This window comes from Astatotilapia calliptera, chromosome 6 (assembly GCF_900246225.1).
Source record: "Astatotilapia calliptera chromosome 6, fAstCal1.2, whole genome shotgun sequence".
Lineage (NCBI taxonomy): Eukaryota > Metazoa > Chordata > Actinopteri > Cichliformes > Cichlidae > Astatotilapia > Astatotilapia calliptera.
Window position 1 is genome coordinate 13,667,182 of NC_039307.1, and position 18,834 is coordinate 13,686,015.

At 38.5% G+C, this 18,834-nt stretch overlaps 1 protein-coding gene across 4 annotated transcripts in view; it reads right to left on the minus strand.

Annotated features, from left to right (window-relative positions):
- Positions 1-1,315: 1,315 nt before the first annotated feature.
- Positions 1,316-18,834, minus strand: part of LOC113023937 (cytoplasmic phosphatidylinositol transfer protein 1) — a 76,307-nt gene continuing 58,788 nt past the window's right edge. For 2 of the 4 annotated variants that reach the window (XM_026170420.1, XM_026170421.1), the window contains exons 3-9: positions 16,100-16,188; positions 13,798-13,805; positions 12,321-12,392; positions 7,640-7,735; positions 7,034-7,189; positions 6,729-6,792; positions 1,316-5,076 (exon numbers count right to left, since the gene is read on the minus strand). In XM_026170420.1, coding sequence (XP_026026205.1) covers positions 4,721-5,076; positions 6,729-6,792; positions 7,034-7,189; positions 7,640-7,735; positions 12,321-12,392; positions 13,798-13,805; positions 16,100-16,188 — 841 coding nt within the window. In that variant the 3' untranslated portion in view covers positions 1,316-4,720. The other 2 variants (XM_026170423.1, XM_026170422.1) reach the window with 2 other exon arrangements.

Consider the following 18,834-nt stretch of genomic DNA (forward strand, 5'->3'; position numbering starts at 1 on the left):
GAAATTGCACTGTATTTGTAATTTGTGACATATGAGCCAAGTGACCCATCTTTGATTGCTGAGCTGAAATGGCTATGAAGCAACACACTGAGAAAAGTATCTTTAAATACTAACACCTTCTATTACCCAGGCATGTTTTTGTGTTTAAATTGTAAACACTTTAAATACATCAACTTTTTGGCCTGTTAATTTCTGTAATTTCCTAGAATAAATTATTATGTAGTAAACAAGATTATAAAGTGATTCCACTACATAAAATCAGCATTAATGTTCTCTCTTATATTTCTACAGTCAGTCTTTGCATAGGTGGAAATACAGTATCAAATTCTTTTCAAACTGTCCACTTAACGGAGCAATTTCCTAGTTTTGAAAGCTGCTTTTTCATTCCACAGTATCATGTAAACAGCCATTACTTCCTTTTCTTACCTGCTCCTGGTATCTCTTTCTTATCTCTGAGAAGTCACCAATCCAGACATCTCTTTCTTTGTGTGTTACCACTGAAGATTTGTAACAACCTACTGAAATACAACATTATATATATAAGAACACATACATATAAAAAAATGTTGACTTTAATTAAAACGTAAATAAATGTGATTTTAATCAATTTACAAGTATCACTTAATTGTCTCATTATTAAAGAGGTTACAGATTATAATGGTGTTCCTGCGGTCATTAATGGAGAATTATTTTATATTATTGTTCCAGTGACAAACCAGAGAAAGCATCTGGATTCTCACTGTAGCACCAAGAAAAAACACCATTTAATATGTTAGAAGTGTGCTAAATTATTCTTGAGTGGTTTAACTTTGCCTCTATATTTGGATTCCAAAGCATATTAATAATGTAGTTATTATTACTCAGCTGGAGACTGGTAGGTCATTTTACAATTACAGTTTCTTTCTTTTGAAAGTACTCTGCAATGTTTTGGTTATTCAACAATGCACCAATAAAGTTGAACAGTATGATTACACTATTACACTAACAACAATCTTACGCTAACATATTGCTGAGTAATTGTAATTCCATTACATAAATGGAGTCATGTGAAAAAGAAAGTGCTCAACTTTCAATTGTAATGTCAATCAAATGCATTTGATTAAATGCTCATCAGCGAGTGTGAGCCCCTAAATGAAGAGCAGATGTTTTGGTAGTTTACCCATCTGGAGCATACAGGTGTGTGTTAACTGCCGCTACGCATCATGCACACCACACCAACATGTCAGGACAAACACTTCAGGCAAAATGTCAAGCACGGTGGTGTAGGGCTGATGATTTGGGCCTTAGAACTAAAAAAAGAATAGATACACATTTGTAATAGCTAATAAAGTTTATTTCAGAAAAAAGTAAAACCATAATTACAACAAAGAACCAAATTAACCTTGAACTGCAATAAAAATATAGCAAATGCAATAATAGTATAAGTGGAAGAACTAAGAGCAACTTCCAGCAGCTAAACAAGAATGGCACTTCTGGGGCCTGTGTCACAAAGCACAATTAACGAAGAAAGTTTGATGAGCCAGAAACGTACACATGCTGCAGTACACTGAGCTGTGCTTTTACTCAGTGACAGATCCCAAATAACTCCATGACTCTGCTTTGTGACACAGGCCCCAAATATCAGGAGACAGCACGACAGCCTGGCCGAATGCAAACTGCATCAGGAAGAGGGGAGGAGGAGTGAAATGTTTGGTCCTCTTGACAAAAGAAATGGTGATAAACTCATTTTTAAAACCATTTTTCTCTGAACAATACATCATCACTAAATCAAAGTACAGCAGGTTTACTACATAAAGGAAAACAGAAGAGCCAATCAACCCTCAATAAACATGGCGAGTAAACATCAAAGCAGCCACACCACTAAAAAGAAACGCTTCATTTTGTTGTACGACTTGGAAAATAATATTGCCCCGCAGGGTCATCAAAAGCAACCGGAGTCAAAAGTGCACCACTACGATGAGGAACTTTGATACTTAACTGAGAAAAGTAAACATAACCAAATTCAGTATGCTCAATAGATGACAGCTTCATTGATTAGACACATATCAAGCCTAGATCTAGAATAAAACAGACATTTGAATCCATGTCTGTGAAAATGCCATCCTAATCACACAAACACAAAAGAGTAACCTTCTTTGTCTGCTTTAAGCACATTCATGTCACATCAGTAATGAAACTTTGAACAGGTTCAATATAAGAAATCTACTATATTAATCATTAACAACAGTATTTACAATACCTAATGTGTTACTCTTTTAAACAGAGCAGAGCTTAATGTTACACAGTTGGATATTTTGCATTTTATTAATAGCCCATGGTAGATCGAACATGTCCCTGGATCTCTTTGTTCCTGACAAGAGAGGTGGTCAATACCAGAGTTGTAAGTATGTATAAGCTTATACATAACAGATCAACAAAGGGCCAATAACCAGAATATAGCATTTGTATCCTCAGAAGGCAAAGACAAAAGCTACAGTTACAGATAAATGGCTACAGTTTTTTTTTCTGTTTTTTAACAAAAGCAAGTGAGAAACTGTACAAAATAGTAACAATATTGTAGGAGAAGACCATCGAGGATCTTCTCTTTGACCTTCTCTCTCTGAAGTTAATATGCTGTAATATGGGACTTTGGTCCAACAAACCCAGCAAGACAGTAATGTAACACATTCCTTCATTGTCAAATAAGGTGTCAAAGACTGGAAAGTGCAAAATGCATTGCGCTGTAGGTTGGTAATCGCATAAGGAGGGGGGAAGCGAACAAATAATTTCTTTACTAAAACATAACAAGTTAGCCCTGTTACTTGAAAATCTGGTGGTGTCATTTGATATGATGGACTTGATCTGATTATGTTGCAATTCAGCTACTTTATGTGACGTTTTATCCCATTTTTATTCTTAAATGCAGCATTTGAGCCAGGAAAAAGCCGGGAAAGAAGAATGCAACAGCATTTTGTGTGTCTGTTGCTTAAATATAAGAGTTTGGTTTACACACATGTCGGTAATTATATAATTCTGCATGCAGAGGCACTGAGTTCAAAGAGTTTATAGGCCTACAGAGTATATTCTCTGGACATGCTTTCATTTCACTTCAAATTTGGATGTTATATTTTACAAAATGACTACAGACTTCAAATGTAAGCATTCGTTATTCTTACGCGGTTCAATCACCAAATATATCAAATCATCCATTTACATTATATCCATCTACTTCATATAATATGTGGTGTGAAAAATCCATGCAGCATATATAAAAACCTGTCTTTGATTAATACCATTTTTTTTATTCCTTCACAGGACAAATTGTCATCCTGGCGGTTTTGGATGATAATAGCTCACTACAAATGACACTTCTGTTTTAAAACTGTTTTCTGCCAACACTGGTGAGACAAAAAAGTAAGCACTTCTGCAAATACTTTGCACCTAATGAGGCACATACTCAAGTCAGCTTGACGCACGTGCCCTTCTCCTCCAATCAAACACTGAGTTGCTGCTACCTCCACTATGCACAAAACAAAAAGAAAAACCTCCTCAAAAATGGCCTTGTTCCTGCATGTGACGTAAAAGTGACTCGCTGATTTGATCAAAAAGGATCACATTTATGTCACATGTGATGTCCAGCATTAGTTTCAGGCAACACTTGACTTGGTTGTAATGAAGTACTTTTGTTGTACTGACCTCTCAGTCAACTTCAGTAAGATATATGCAGTACCTTTCAACACTGCAACTGTCACGTTAAAACGACAAATGCAGTAATAACAACAGCTTATTCTGAACATGACTGCTAATATGCAAATGCTCCAAGGTTTCTGATGTGTAAACATTTCCAAGGGTTAGGCAGACTAGTATAGTACAATAGTTACTGTATTATGTCAGCGGAGGTACAAAATGCACGTGTTTGGCAATAACCAGGGAGAGAAACACACAGTACAATCCCTGTATTTGGAGTGCGTGCCAGATAGAGTTGGGGGAGACCTGAGGTGTTTACTCTATGATTGTACTGCTCTTGCATCACTTATATTAATGGAGTTCGGAAAACAAAGGAATGGGCAGAGTCTGATCCAATGACTAGTTTGGACGGCTCAAGAAACGGGAGCATCTTTTATGAGGGTTCTTGGCTGTCTTTTCATTTCAATGTATGATTTTTTAACAAATTACATCTACAGTGCTACTCTAGTGCATTTCAATGATTACATTTCTAATTGAATACACGACAGCCATTTTACAAATTCATTCATTTGCACATGTTGTCAAAACTATTAAACACCAATGGCTCTGTGGTGTTAAGGCAACTATTCAAAGTTCGATAGTTCATAGCCAGCCTTTATGGTTGACGATAACAACTAAGGAAACAATGCCAGGAATTTATTCCGATGAGTTAAAGAACTGCTGGTCAAAAAAATAAAATACAATTTGACAAGCTTTGCTTTAATTAAAGACCGTGGGTGGTTGTTAGATTAAATGTGGCTGGTTAGAGTCACAGGAAGAAGAAGCCTGCCACGTCACAGTGGCTTAGCCTACAGCTGCCCTGGATGGTAGAGTGATTGTTGTAGAGTGATTGTTGTTTTTTTCAGGATTATGGCAATTCATTGGATATGGCTAAGGAACTTGACTGTCTTGGGCACTGGTGTTTGGAGGTTAGGCTAGTCTCATTTGGGCACATAAGACAACAGGTACTGGGAATAAGTAAAATAAGGGGTAGGGAAAGAGATTCCAAGTTCTTCTACTGGTCCTCCACTTCAGCAAGCTCAGAATTAGAGGGCGGTGTGGATGGTTGGAGGTGGTTTGAAGTGGGTAATGGGCTTACGGTTGAGCCCTGGGGGACGTCACTTGGAGCTGGGTCAGGAAGGGTCAGGGTTTCTGGGGCAGACTTTTTGCGGGGTCGGTCCTTGGGGACAGAGAGTGACTCAGGCGCATCGGTGCACATGGGTGTGGAGGGGGCGCTGGCAGGGCCAGTGAGGGCACAGGAGGACAGGGGTGTCTCACTGATAGAGATCGACGGGGGAAACATCCCAATCTTCTGGTTCGTGGCCTCCTGGATGGCGCGCTCAAACTCTCTCACCTCATCCATCGTCATGTCTGGATCAGAAATTTTATTTTATTAAGACCAGTGACAGAAAGGTGGACACAACTTTTTAAGCCGTTGTATGAATGTAGAAACGTTAAGCTGGAATGTGTTAATACAGCCACACCTAGAAAATGGTACATGGTCAGTAAAAGACTAAAAAACAAAACAAACCACATATTTACAAAAAAACGTGGATAACGTGAATTTTTTAAGAACCATTTTTTTTTAGAATCATCATAACTGTTAGTTCAAATTAAATTTCGTTTTTTGGCTTTGTGTGTGAGTAGTTTGACTCAGAATAAGTCGATCCATGAGAACATGTAAAGTCAGCTGTGAACGCTTCAGAGGAGAGTCATCATCAGTTTAAATATAAGAAAAGAGGGGCAATGGAGTAAAAAAAACAATGAAAAAGACACATACGCTTGCTTTGTCATGGATCTCTATGTCATCCAGTGAAGATGCGTTTGTTGTGGAATGCTCTTGCTGTTCATGGCAAACTTTAATGTTGGTTTTCTCATGCATTTTTCTCTCGTAATCCCGCACATCATCCAAAGTCATATCTGGAAGAAGGGGGGAGGGGTGGAACGGGGGTCGAAATGTTGGTAACTCTCCTACAACGTTCTCCAATTGAGAGACAGGTGGGGGAGCGAGAGCGTTAGGTGGCAAAGGCAGGCTTTTTTTTGAAGTTAAAGCTTTAGAGGTTAAGCTGCCAGCTTCCCAAGACCCAAAGAGTTTGTGGGATAAAACCAAACAAATCCGAGGCACACAAAGAGGAAAGGACTGATAAGGTCAAGGATGTTTCAAGACAAAGGAAAAGCATGGAGAGGCTGGATCATTGCAAGCATAAAAGAAACACCTGCAAAACCGATTCCACAGGCAAAAAAAAAAAAAAAATCATTCCACAGTGAAAAGATTTTAGGAGTATTAAAAAAGTGCAGGCTGCAATGGTTAGTGGTTATAGAGAAGGGGAACATTTCAGGGCAAAGACAATGGGCTCATCTATGCACCCTACAGTTAATGTGCTGCAGCCACTTATACGAGCAAACAGAGCTGCTTCTTGCACAACCACAAAATTCACAGAAACAGACAAAGGTAGCTTTCATGTTTCAGTAAGGACCACACTCATCACCAAGGAATAAAGGAATAAGTGGCAATTTAACCACAACCAGCCAGTCAGATGCGCTGCACGCATTTTATTTTGCTGATACTTTGTTTCAGTTTTAGAATACTGTTTCTACTCTTTACATTTTTTTATTTTTTTTTGTTGCATCAACTGGTACATATGAATGTCTCCATTATGAAACATGAAAGAATGTGGTTGAAATATATTTCTATTGCGCAGGTCTCAGTTGAAACAAACTTTGACCATGCTCAAAAAGCGTTTATTATTAGTGGGTTAGTTGTGAGAAGAGGTTCCATGCTGTAAGAGAATAAACAGGACTAGCAGTGGCCGGGTTTAGCTGGAGGCCGAATGACTGTTCATGCATGGCAATGAATGAGGCAGGAAGTAAACTACAGTGATCTACAATGCAAAGTACAAGAACATGTCAAATTCAAACATTTGTTAAACTATGGACGTGCTACCACTGCATGTAGCACTGTGTACTATTACTTAGACAAGAAAACTAAATACTTTAATGACATAAGTTCAGCAGTGACCTACCTATCCACTCATCCACCCAGGCAAAAGCCTGCCTGTGTCCCAGCAGCAGCACATCCCGAACCACCTGTAAAAAAATACAAAGACGGTCTGAAGTCCAGAAAAACTTTATAAACTAACACACAAATAATATAAATAGCCACGCCTTACAGTTTGTTAATATTCAACCCATTTACCAACCATAAGATGAACATGTGCTGTGATAAGTTGGAAACATTCACGTTTCAGTTGTAACTATGGAAATTTACTTCATCCAGTACTAGAATTTGAAATATGTATTTTATTAAGACTTGCGTCTGACGTCTCACCTTGTGGACAAACTGCTCAACTCGTGTCTGCAGACCCCACACCTCAAACTTTACTGAGACAAGTTTGTATGAGCACATGATGGGATCCTGCGTGTCCCTCCAGCCCTCCTGAAGAATCCCTCGTGACGTCTTCTCAGACTTGAAATATCGTAAGTCCTGCAATTGTAGAGTGATCACACATGTGACACTGTAACCCAAACTGGCATCGTGTCTGCAACAGACTTGGGAAATAATCAAAACTTTGAACTGAATGACAGTAAATAACACCTTTTCACATTAACCCTCGTCCTTGAGAAAATCTCAAGCTTTTATTAAACAGCTATGAAAAAAGATAGATGCCAGATAAAAATGTGTGAGATGGAAGAGTCATTTGAGGTAAGTGCAGCTCTGAAGTCCACATAATTTACACAACTGAACAGATAAAAATAAAATAAAATGTATTCCTATTTTCCATCTAGAAACAGAAGAACCTTTCCATTAGAAGTGATTTAATAAATGACACAGTTTTTACTACTGTTTCCACCAGTGTGTTTACACCTCTCCAGGGGCGTTTACTCCTATTAGCTAACAGCCTTCAAACACACACACACACCTACACAAACTCACCTCAGACTCTTTATAGTAGCGCTCCGGGATTTCATCGTAGGCGATGTCGATGAAGCAAACTTCCCTCTCCTGGTCCTTCAGCTCAGTGTCAAAGATCTGAAAACAGACGAGGTAGATTTGCCCGTCGTCACATAAATACATCTCAGAAAGGTACTTACTGGTCACTGCAAGAGTTGGAATAGAATCTTAACACTGCTTGACTTGTACCTTGTCACTCTAAAAGCAGAGGTGGGCAACTCCAGTGTATCGCAAAGTGTATTGCAAAGCCATAGCTCTACTTATGGTCTTACACTTTCTCTGTCATTCTGTCCAATGGCGAAGACACTGCTTATTTCTGCTTAACATTAACCAGCTGTATTCTATTTTTCATGAGACTTTATGAGACATGAGCATGTTTCATTTGTTATAAGATGTGTTGTAACTTGGGCAATCCCAAAGTCTACATTCCTTGAGCTCAGCCCTGATTCAATCATATCTGTATCTTTTTTCTTTCTTTCTTTTTTTTTGTTGCATGATCTTATTATGGTTACAGTTTCCCTGTGTGAAACCTCTCATGCATTTTCTTTTACCACACCCTCAATTCAACGAGTGCATTCTGTCCAGGCACATCTACTCATTTCCTGTCCTTCTAACTTTCAAGATTCCTTGCTTTTCCTTTTTTGTTTCCATTCATGCTTCCTCCATATTCATGCAGTTGGCCTTCCTCTCTTTCACTATGTTTTACAGCTTAGTTTATAAACAACAAGCTGAGTGGACAAATGCAAGTTATGTCGTAAGATTGGACCAGGGCAGAGGTGGGCAACTCCAGGCCTCGACGGCCAGTGTCCTGCAGGTTTTAGATCTCACCCTGGATCAACACACCTGAATCAAATGATTAGTTCGTTACCAGACCTCTGGAGAACTTCAAGACATGTTGAGGAGGTCATTTAGCCATTTAAATCAGCTGTGTTGGATCAAGGACACATCTAAAACCTGCAGGACGCCGGCCCTCGAGGCCTGGAGTTGCCCACCCCTGCTCTAAAGCCTCATCACTTGAACCACATGTTATTGTCTAAATAACCAGTAGGGGGCGCTCTCTCCCATGTTTTGCAGCACTGCCAGTGCTGACTCCAATAACTGCATCAAATGTTGAGAAGTCATCGGCCCTCCTTCATTCTTTGTGTTGCTTTCTTATTGCTGTCGGTCATTATTTCTCATGTTGAATAAAGGGATGTTGCAGTTAGTTTATAATACACTGCAATTTATGCATGCATCTACTTGTCGATTTATCAGTTCTTCTACAGTCAGAGCTTGTGAGCATCTTGCTGCAAAATTTGTGTGAAACAAAATCAAAAGCTTGATAAATAATGAGTTGACCTCTAGAAATAGTCCTTTCTACTACAACAGCAACACTGTGATACATCACAAACTAGACACTGTGGCACTTAAATAATTCCAAGGTTACAATTACATTCTGAAACTGTTCTGATAATGACAGACAGGGAAAGCAATAAAAGAAGTGACAGGAAATTGATTTGTGTCAACAGATGAGAAGAAGGAAAAATAGCTGCACTTTGTCACTCTGCAAAATATAAACAAACATCTGCAGTAATGAATGAGTGAAATGTTTTGGGGGGGTTTTTTTCACTCGATGCTGAATATTTTTAAAGATACTGATGCAGCACCAGCACCTAAAACTCTTAAGAGACCATTTCAATATAAACATAAGCAAGGAAAATACTCAAAATACTCTAATAAACTTAGGGTACGTCTTTAGCTATGAGAAAATAACATTTAATCTTTTTTTCTAGATACACTAACAAATGGTATTGAATGAAGACTTTTTACCTCTCATCTGAGACCCTTCTTTAGTTCTACAAGCTGATGAAGAGTCTCATGTATCAACTCGGACGTGGTCCTGAGAGTCATCAATGACTTGGATAAAAAAACAACTTCACAAATATATAAAGAAGTCCAAATGAATTCAGTTCAATGACTTAAGACTCCTGTGACCTGAATGACTGGGAACCTACAGACCTATTTTTATGGGATTGTTTTGATAATATTAATAATGATAATAGCACAAGCCTTATCCATCAAGAATAAGGCTGGATTTTCAATTCAAATCATTAAGATGTGATTGAAGCTCAGGCTCTCAAGTTTAATTCCCTGGATTTTACAAACACATTACATTAACTGTTTGGGAAGTACAACCTTTTTAAATGTATAGTCTCCCATTTTCAGTGGATAAAAATAATTAGCATAATTACTGAATGTATATTTAGTACAGAAAGAGGGGGTAAGAGATGACAACAAACAGTAAATATATCACTGCCCAAGATTTAAGTGTATCGCAAAGCCATAGCTCTACTTATGGTCTTACACTTTCTCTGTCATTCTGTCCAATGGCGAAGACACTGCTTATTTCTGCTTAACATTAACCAGCTGTATTCTATTTTTCATGAGACTTTATGAGACATGAGCATGTTTCATTTGTTATAAGATGTGTTGTAACTTGGGCAATCCCAAAGTCTACATTCCTTGAGCTCAGCCCTGATTCAATCATATCTGTATCTTTTTTCTTTCTTTCTTTTTTTTTGCATGATCTTATTATGGTTACAGTTTCCCTGTGTGAAACCTCTCATGCATTTTCTTTTACCACACCCTCAATTCAACGAGTGCATTCTGTCCAGGCACATCTACTCATTTCCTGTCCTTCTAACTTTCAAGATTCCTTGCTTTTCCTTTTTTGTTTCCATTCATGCTTCCTCCATATTCATGCAGTTGGCCTTCCTCTCTTTCACTATGTTTTCAGCTTAGTTTATAAACAACAAGCTGAGTGGACAAATGCAAGTTATGTCGTAAGATTGGACCAGGGCAGAGGTGGGCAACTCCAGGCCTCGACGGCCAGTGTCCTGCAGGTTTTAGATCTCACCCTGGGTCAACACACCTGAATCAAATGATTAGTTCATTACCAGACCTCTGGGGAACTTCAAGACATGTTGAGGAAGTAATTTAGCCATTTAAATCAGCTGTGTTGGATCAAGGACACATCTAAAACCTGCAGGACACCGGCCCTCGAGGCCTGGAGTTCCCCCACCCCTGGACTATGGGTGGGGGAAGGTTTGTTGAAGTCTTAAAAAAACACACACACACACACACACACACACACACACACACACACACACACACACACACACACACACACACACACACACACACACACACACACACCAAAGCAGCTGCATTCTTATCATTTCACAGCATCCTTTATAGAAACATACATAACTCAGACTGGTTACTGTTTGTCATAAAAAATGCAAAGCCCCTTGTTTACTTGCCTTAAAGACGTTATACAAAGTAGCAAAGCTGTTTTATTCCATTACTAAATCTAAGTGCTAAATCTGCGTGTGTGTCCGTGTGTGTCCACAGGCATTTCAAATTGAAACCAGATATTTATCCGACACAACTGTGATTTCTCTTAGTTTTCATCCACAAAGTGCACTTGCTGAAGGCGATTTCTGCTCTTTAGATTTCATTTAAAAACTCTTTGGTCTATCACTTTGTCTTGTCAGATGAAGCAAGCATCAGTCTAACGTTTCATGCATGCATCAATGAGCACTGACAGTCTGGTCATTTCCGTCTTCCTGCTTTAAGGGTACAAGTGTGGTTTGTCTCAGACACAAACAAAGCACTTGAAGCACTAGGAACCATCTTCTACGTATACATCGCAAAAACCACACATCATTTTAAAACTCGAGTGATCTTAACCTGCTTACCAGTAACCACAATACATTTAAAACTATCTGTATGTAGCACACCACTCCACGATTTCTTTTTCCTAATGTCTGAGCACTGGCAGCCTTTCATTTGATGATTAATACCCATATAAATGGGAATACAGAGAGTTAGCAATTCCAACAACCCAAATGAAATTAGGTGTCCAACAAGTGGAGCCGTTTTTTGGCAGACTCTTGAGGCTCATGCACTGTTGGCATTATTACATGATGGGATTGCACAGAAAGAGTCTTTGCTGCCAGATCTGCCTGGATAATTTTACTCATATAGCCTTTGTAGAGATCTTGTTTTTTATGTGCTATTTTATCTTAGACAGGGTTATCTTGCTTTACATATTTCTCTATGAGAAAGAGAGCAAACAGTCAGCAGTGTTACATTAAGCTGAAAGATTTGCGTGGGAGTGAGAGCCTGCCTGATTAACTGACTGGGCATATGGGCTGACAGCAGTATGGGTGTTCGCTGGGAAACCACAAACAGTGCATTTCACGATAAAGATAAAACTAAAAGTTTCATTTTCTACTTTGTTCCATTGCGCTGCTTATGGGTCACCAAAGTGCATATGCTACAGTATTTATATCAGAACAGAAAGCCCAGAAGTAACGGAACACAAGGCCATTACTAATAACACATCATGAGGTCAAATCAATATAACTTGTATAGCCCAAAATCACAAGTTTGCCTCAAAAACACTTTAAAATCTCTGCAGCATGGAAAACTATTTGCCTTTAGACCATCTGGAGGAGGAACACAGGAGGCGTCCATCTGCTTGCAGAGACATTCATGCAACAGACTGCAGATGTACAGAGCAGTCATACTATACTGTGTTCCACTCAGCATGTGACTAAAAGGAAACACCCAAACCACAGTTCAAAGCTCCTATCACACCTGCACACCATGTACTTACATTGTCATTGCATCCTTTGTTGTCCTCATATTTTGTCTCTATGTGGATGGAAAACTTGGGCAGGAACGAGCACTGTGGATTAAGAAAGAAAAAAGATGCTTAATCACTTGTAAAGACAAATTCATCAACTAATGTCCTTAACAGAAGCGGTGTTGCTTTTATTATTCTTCTGCATTCCAAAGCTGAACAAAAATAGAAGCAACGAGCTTATGAAGTCTGTTCTTCATGAGGCTAACATATTCATACGTGCCTTGCTGTAACACCTCAAGTGCTTTTATGAGCACCGTGTCTGAGTTGGGAAGGTTTTTTCTCCATTTGTATGTTTATCACTGTATAGTTTAAAATGAGCTGTAGCAGTGCAGTACTTAAATCTCCCTGTCAAAAGTGACAAAAACCAAGACAATTTTGCTAGCCTGCTTAAAAACTCATTTTGCATGGGTGTATTTGCACTGACTCATACATAAGCACAGTATGCTCCCACACATGCACATAGACAATATCGAGCATTCCTTCGCTGTCACAACATTGTCCTCTTTCCCCGTTTATCCCCACACCCAAAAGTGTCGTGACTCACGCTACTGACATTTCTCCCTCTGCATAACAGAAGCCCTATAGCCTAATCACATTCATATGTTTTAAATTATGTATCAAGGTTAATCATGGGTCACAGAGGCCGTTCTGATTATTGGGGAAAACTTAGTGCGTGTGTGTGTGTTTGTGTGTGTGGTTGCTATGTAAGTTGTTTTGATCATTGCAGAGACTAACAAACCCTTCTGACAGAACTCAGCTGCCACCACTGTACTGCGGCTACGCTGCATACAGCAGAAGACTGCATAATCAGTAATCGGAAAATTCTTTAATATGTAAATTCTGGCATTTTTCTACAATTTGACATGTTACAAGCAGTCAGATGTTTGAAATGAAAGACGAGCAGACACAATTTAGAGAAGGGATGTCAAAGTAATTTCACACTGTGGGCCGCATACAGCTCACTTTGATCTTGAGTGGACCAGACTTCACGAGTAAAACTATGTAATAAATTGCTAAAGCTACTAAAAAAAGTGCTGAAATTTTTGTTAACTCCGGGAAAATGCTTCCCCCTGTGAACTCACTGTAAAATACAAACAAACAATCAAATTATTGTCATTGTTTATGTATTACTTATTTACTTTGGTCTAGTATGAATTTCAGTGGCAGGGAGAGGTCTAAATCAATAGGAAAAGGGAAAAATCTATGCAATTCTTCACAATTTCTAAAGCTCAAAGGGCCAGAGTTGAGTCTCTGCTGGGCCTATTATTAAGTACACAATACTTAATAATCAATTTTTCTATGTGCTATTAATTAAAAGAAATGGAGAAAAAAGATCTTTGTTTGAAATCTACCGGTGAGGTAAACATAAATGTTTGCCCCTTCTATGATATTCAATTAGCTCCTAATATTTCCACAATAATATTCCACAATGATTGAGGATACTTACAGTGTATTCTTCAGAACAATGCATGAGGTGACATCGGGTCAAAGCCATGGGAGAACACAAAAGAAAGCAAAATCAGTTACACAACATCAAAGAATATAAGTGAAGGCTACAACATATAAAAAATGTCTGTCAAATATCTGAAAACCCAAATCATCCCTCCTCACTAGAGTGTGTGTTTTCATTCCCTTTAATCTGTCCTCATCATCTTGTAACACCGCTTTTTAATGATCAGAATCATTAAAGCATCACAGAAATGTTCTGTTCTGGCCACTGTGCCTCTGATCTTTGGACTCCTGATTACTGCTTGCTCGTAATATTGGTAATATTGGCTTATTCCACCGCTGTGCTCAATGCGCATAAAAAGCACTGGCGGCTGTAAGCATGTAACTATATGCAGATTTAAACGTGGTCACGCGTGAATGAGTGACACGTTCATACTTTTTTACATAGTTTTGTGTTTTGCTACCAAACTGAAACACTGGCAACCAGAAAGCTGCAACGCTGTCACTGATGTAACATCCCATTCTGGTTGACCTTGAATGTTGCGTGGAGGCATTAAGGGCACTCAGGAACTTACAATGTCTGCAGTTTGCTTTTTGACTGAAGATGCTGTCCCATGTAAATGCCTTCACCTTTTATAGAGTTTAAGATTGCACTTTATTGATCAACACTGAAAATCCTCCCTCATCTTTCATCTATGGCAGTCACCGACCTTTAACACTGAATTAGCATTTTGCTCAAGTTGCTATAAAAGCGCTTATTTCCAAAGTCACTGCATCCAGCTCATGATCACTGTGCCCAAATCTGCTATAAGCCTTAATGTGGTGAAACCTCCAAATGTCCTTCAGAGATTACACATGGAGCTGCTGGAATCTGACCATAAATTACGAGTTAGGTTGCATAGTAACTTTGATGGCTCTGACCACTTATTCGCTTTTTCTTACAGTGCTGTGCAAAAGTCTTGATCCAACTCTCATTTCTTTATATATTGTAAGGAAAATGGGAAATAGGTACAGTTGCCAGAGTTCAAAGAGAAAATCCACACAACCACACATGCATGGGATTAGGTTACGTAGGTATTCTAAATTGGCAATGAGTGTGAATGATTGCCCTGCGATAGAGCCACAGTGTGCCCCACCTCTCACCATATGGCAGCTGGGATATGCCAGCACCTGATGAATGGAAGGTAAAAAGAGAGTTTCTACAATTCTAATTAGCTTGAAATGCGATATTTGGTATAACCACAGCACAGCCTGAACTCTCTTAGGTAGGTTTTCTTGTAATTTCTTTAAGTAGTCTTCAAAAAAAGTCCTCCTGGCTTCTTGACAGCCATTCAAATCTCTCCTTTGGATGTTTCTGCCTTTAGTTCTGTTTTCTGTTAAGCTGATCCCACACTGCTTCAATAATGTTGAGGTCCAGGCTAATTTCTTTGCCTCAAACTTCAACTTTTCAGGGGACTTTTTATGAATCTGTAACAAACCACTAACCTGCGATTTTAATGAAAGTCTCCTGGCTGCAGATTTTAACTGGCACTGCTGCCTCAGACTGTGTTACATCTACAGGGGTTCATATAATCTTTCACAACTAATTAACAGATCAAGTCATCCAAATCTCGAATACTCAGAAAAATTGCTGCTTTAAACTTATACGCTGCATGAACATGTCTTTATTGGTCTTTCTGGAAAAAAGAAGGCTTTTAAATATGCTGCTCCCTTTTTCTGGAATAATCCGCAGACGGACCTGAAACTGTTAGAGTTGGTTATGACGGATAAGTTTGAGTCCAATAAAAATTTAAGGCAAGAAATTATTTAAATAATGTGTTAATGCAAATGAATTGGATGTTTGTGTTCACCTGCACTGAATATCGGTTGTATTTGTTTCTTTACTTATGTTACTTTTGCTGTAATTTCAGCTTTCTTTGGGCTCTCAGTGACTTTTACCTACATTAAAAAAAAGGATATATGCTTTTGCACAATCTATTAAAACTGTCCATTAAAGATTCACAATCTGGGACCAGATTTTATCTCCAAGCTTCTTAAACCTTTATATCTTCTTTTCACACTCCTCCAGTTCACTTAAAACATGCAGCCAAGTGTTTATAGTAGCTGGCGAGTCCTGAGAAGCTGACCTTTAAAAGAAATATTGTGCTTACAATCTGACTGTAGTTCTAGGCTTTAAACACAGAGTATTAAGAAGGCAAAAGTAGGCCTCCTTCAGTTACAACAGCTAACTCAATTCTTGATATAGCATGAGCTGTGAACAGCATGACATCCTGAGAAATACTTTTAGACGGTTTACTTACCGGTTATGGTGTAAGGGTAGTAGTTCCATGCCTTCTCTGTTACATAGAAGATTTTAGGAACCACTGCTCGAGCCCAGCTGGGTAATTTACTGCAGAGAGGCATTGAGAGAGACAAAGACAGATGTGGAGCGCAACTGTGAGCTTGTGTTAGTGAAGGAGGTTGAAAGATTGAAACTGCTTCCTTTGGCACAGCAATCATCAAAAACTTGTTTTACGCATGAAAGGAAAATGGACTCGCAGAATAAAACAGTTGAATAAAAGAGTGCTTCTGTAAAGCTTTGATTGAGGGGAGTACAAATGGCAGCTTAGGATTTTCAGCCACTCTAATGTAATAAATGAAACCAAAAGACCAACAAAAGAACATACGGACAAAAAAAAAAGTTATAACAATTTATGCTGCTGATATAAATGTGGTCTATAAAGGAGCGCTCTCTCTTTTTTTTATATATATACACACAGTTAAACACATTCATTCCAAGGATGGCTGAAGCAGTTGGGCTTTAAGGACCTAAAGGGACCAAAAGACACATTAATGGCAGCAATGAGGAAAAAACAAGTGGTGCCTTCCCTTTTTCTCGTGAGCTGTGCAGCAACATAATTTTACAACATAATAATTTTATTTCATGACATTTCAACAATTCAAATCCTCGACACTGACGGATAACTTATTCCGACTTGAAACATCTCACAGCTTTGTTTCACTAATGTATTAATCTGAGTTAATAAAGCTACTTCTGGCTTTCCCCCCTTTTTCACAAGGAATCAGCAGGATGCTTCTAATGCAGGTTAAATTATGTCAAGGTAGTGTCATACTTATCCCACAAACAAAATAGTCATATAAACTCTCAAAAATTTATTAAATATCGCACTATTTATCAGTTGTAGCGGCAGACATATGAGTTTTCTGAGCCTGAAAGCACTTTGTTGAAACTTTTAATCTCGGTATCATCCAGCATGAGGTCACCGTTTCAGTACTCTACCAATATGTGTATTCGGGAGACTTATTAATGCATGTCTGTGCTTGACATTCACTTTTCTTCGATTATGTACTTTGGAAAGCCGCCACATACTTTGACTGACATACTCTCCAAAACAGGACAAAAATGGCACTCCGTGAAATACGTGACTGCTGTGAATAAAAATTTGTGAATGCTGCCAGATATTCTCTCTCTCTTCCAACAAAGAGACTGACACCCCTCCTACACCTCCATCTGTTGAGTTCTCCTATTCCCTCCTTCTTCTTCTTGTAAAGATCTTTGCCAGCCCATGTTGCCAAACGTGCGAGCGTAATGGATGGCTGCTTTATTTTATTTATTTTTTTAAAAAAGCATCCCGGTTTATCTGAACGCATCTGAGGAATGGTAACAATTGTTCATAATCAATCAACTTTAACAATAGTAATAGTAATAACAATAATAATAATGATAATAAACAAGGAAAACAGTATTCATGAGATGAGATCAGGCCAAATAGTAAAGTACTGTGTGAAGCAGATTGTGAGGGCTAATGAGGCGGTTAAAGTGTGACAGATTGGCAGCTTGATTCCCTGCTGGTGACTTAAAGTTAATGTTTACTTGTTGCAGCTCCAGATGGATGACCAGTTAAGGTAAACAGAACAGTAGTTAACTATAGTAAAGTTATGTTGTTGATTCTATACAAGCCTAACTTCCATCCATGCAGTTTCTTCTTGCCACGCTTACCACGTTTATACAAAGAACATCATTAAAATATAACAATATTACTTGTGGATTAGTTTTTTTTATGTCTTCTGGTCAATTTGATATCTCAAGAACGCCTGAAGGGAATTTTATTGCATTTGGTAGTAGAGCCAAACCAAAACACAAACAGACTTCCCCAACAATGGTTTTGTTTACTTATTTATTTACATGTTTACACTGTTGGGTTCTGCTGATATTACCCAGGTTTGTGTGTTTGTTTGTTTTAAGGCAATAAATTAAGAATGCCATTTCACTTCATGTGAAAGCACATCAGTTGTTTTCCATGATTATGCACCATCTAGTAAGAATTCCTTGATCATTTTTTCACTACAAATATTGTAAGACAGAGATATAAAAGGCAGCTTGAGTGGTTGACAGAGGAACGCAGCTGTTATTTCCATTGAGAAGTGAGGGTTTCGAATTAAACCACAGGGATGTTCATCATCAATATGTGGAGCTTTTGAATTCTGCCAAACACAGACACACATTTACGCACTCATACATTTCACTCCATCAAAATGTCAGCTGCTGTGGAAAGGTTAGTGTTTTCTAGATCTCCATCTAACTGCAAATGCAAACATCCATCAAAGCTGAGAGTTTAAGTGTTTAGAATACAATTCTGTCCCTCTTTTTTCTCCTTGCCTGAATGACAATTTTGTTGGTGCGCATGAATGAACTGCTCTGAAATGAGTAAATATCGCTCCTTAGATATTGGCAAAATTTCACAAAAATTTCACAGAACTGCTCCACCTTACAGTGTGAATGAAGATTATAGCCTAAGGTCTTTTTTTTTGTACAAAGCAACTGTTGCCTTTCATTTCTGTTTAAACAAAGCTCCAAGCAAGTGTCTTCCTGAACACTGTTGCTCAAAATACTCAATTTATCTATATAAATTTCTAGTTCAATACAAAGCAAACCGACTGAAAATATCTGAATGGAGATCCAGACGATCTCTGTATGCTGCCTTTGCCTTCTTCATTTCCTCTGCAGAGCAGAGGTGTGCTGACTCAACATAAT